This window comes from Mus pahari, chromosome 13, assembly GCF_900095145.1.
Source record: "Mus pahari chromosome 13, PAHARI_EIJ_v1.1, whole genome shotgun sequence".
In the NCBI taxonomy this organism is placed as follows: domain Eukaryota; kingdom Metazoa; phylum Chordata; class Mammalia; order Rodentia; family Muridae; genus Mus; species Mus pahari.
Window position 1 is genome coordinate 1,360,925 of NC_034602.1, and position 1,787 is coordinate 1,362,711.

General features: G+C 36.7%; 1 protein-coding gene across 5 annotated transcripts in view; it reads right to left on the reverse strand.

Moving 5' to 3' along the window:
* The window catches only part of Clhc1 (clathrin heavy chain linker domain containing 1), a 30,272-nt gene that overhangs the window by 18,322 nt on the left and 10,163 nt on the right, over positions 1-1,787 (reverse strand). For 3 of the 5 annotated variants that reach the window (XM_021210790.1, XM_021210789.1, XM_029545179.1), the window contains one exon: positions 885-1,018. The exons of the other annotated variants lie outside the window; for them this stretch is intronic. In XM_021210790.1, the coding sequence (XP_021066449.1) occupies positions 885-1,018 (134 nt within the window). The remainder of the gene's footprint in view (positions 1-884; positions 1,019-1,787) is intronic. 5 annotated transcript variants of the gene reach the window in all.

Consider the following 1,787-nt stretch of genomic DNA (forward strand, 5'->3'; position numbering starts at 1 on the left):
TACTGGTTCTTTTTCTGGGTAAACACTGAGCAAAAAAAAAAAAAAAAAAAAACCCTTTAAGTACTGTAGTTACTATCCTTAGTCTTATGAGTCATAATCTGTTCATCAAAGTAATCTCTCCAAATTCTACATGAAGCTATAGGATACATTCCATTTCTCAAATGTAGCAAGAGTATTAAAGATAGGAAACCAGTAAACTCAGACATCACCATGAATGTCTTTCAGCAAACTTAATACACTACAGTGTTAATGCACCAGTGGCTCTCAATCAGAATAATCAGAACTTCAGATATCACCCACTGGACTCAATCACCAAGTATCTGACATTGTAAGTCTGAGATAAGATCCACAAGTGTATTTGTGCGTGCATGTGTGTGTGTGTGTGTGTGTGTGTGTGTGTACATGTTCAGCAGGAGTGTGTGGATATGAATGGTTTATACCAGCTGTCTTCCTCAAGCCATTGAGCTCTGGGGATCCACTTGTTTCCACCAGTCTCTGTCCACCCCAGAACTGGATTACACAGCAGGCACTAGCTTTTACTTGGGACAGGGGTTTGAACCTTGAGTTTGCACAGTAAGCACTTTACTGACTAATCTTACCAACTGCACAGATCTCCACTTCTATTAGTTCTCAAATGATGCCAACATTGATGTGAGAGCTTCTGACTGCACACCATGTGAACTGGCCAGATTGTAAGTCTTCACATTCTTCAGGATTGCTTGAAGTTTGCTCTGTCCTGGACATCTACTAGTACCTTGCCTAAAGCTGCTTGTACAACTGAGGGTATTAATATCTTAGCATCTTATACGAGCTTGTGTAAGAGAGAGCCAACTGGACACACTGGGGAATGTCTCTGAAACAGAACTGTACACAAGACACTGCACCTGAAATAGGTTTCCAAAGCTGCCTGGGGGAAGTACAGAGCTTTACTTCTTTCTTGTCGTACTCCATTCTCAGCTGCTTCATCTGATCTATTTGCAATTGAATTGCTGTGGAATTATTTTCAATAATCCTCATTCTTAAAAACAAAACAGAAAAGTTTTCATATGCTTGTCACAACCAATCTAATTCTTGATTCACAATATTTAAAAAAAACAGACTAGATTTTTGTTTTATTTGGCTAATTATAATTTGAGCCATTATGAACTAGAAGTTTAGAAAATCCATACTCAGAAGGTGACACACCACAAATAAGGAAAAATTCCCTCTCAGATCACCAATAAAAGCATAATGCAAACCCCATTACAAATCAATAAATGTTATCTAGCCAAAAACACCATCTATTCAGTTACAACTGAAAATATATTTTTAGTTTTCCTTTTTTCTTTTCTTTTTCTTTTTTCTTTTTGGAAGGGTCTCATTATGTAGCTAAATTTGTCTTTGAATTTGTTATCTTACTCCTTCAGCCTCCCAAGCGCTGGATTACAGGTATGAGCCATCACACTAGGCTTAAAGAAGCTTTAAACAAACAAACAAACAAACAAACAAACAAGAAACTGTCATTTTGCTGGGGGCTATTGCAACAATTATTACACATTTGGTGACTTAAAGTAACATTTATCTTCTCACCATTCTGGAGGCCAGAAATTGAAAGTAGTACTATTAGACCTCACTGTAGCCAAGAAACTAGCATTTGGCAGGCTGAGACAGGAGGATTGTCCTAAGTCTGAGCTACATAGTGGAATCTAATTTTTTTTTTTTTTTGCAAGAGTACACCTGTTTTTCTTTTTTTTCCTTTTTTTCTTTATTTATTATTATTTTCTTTATTTACATTTCAAATGCTATCC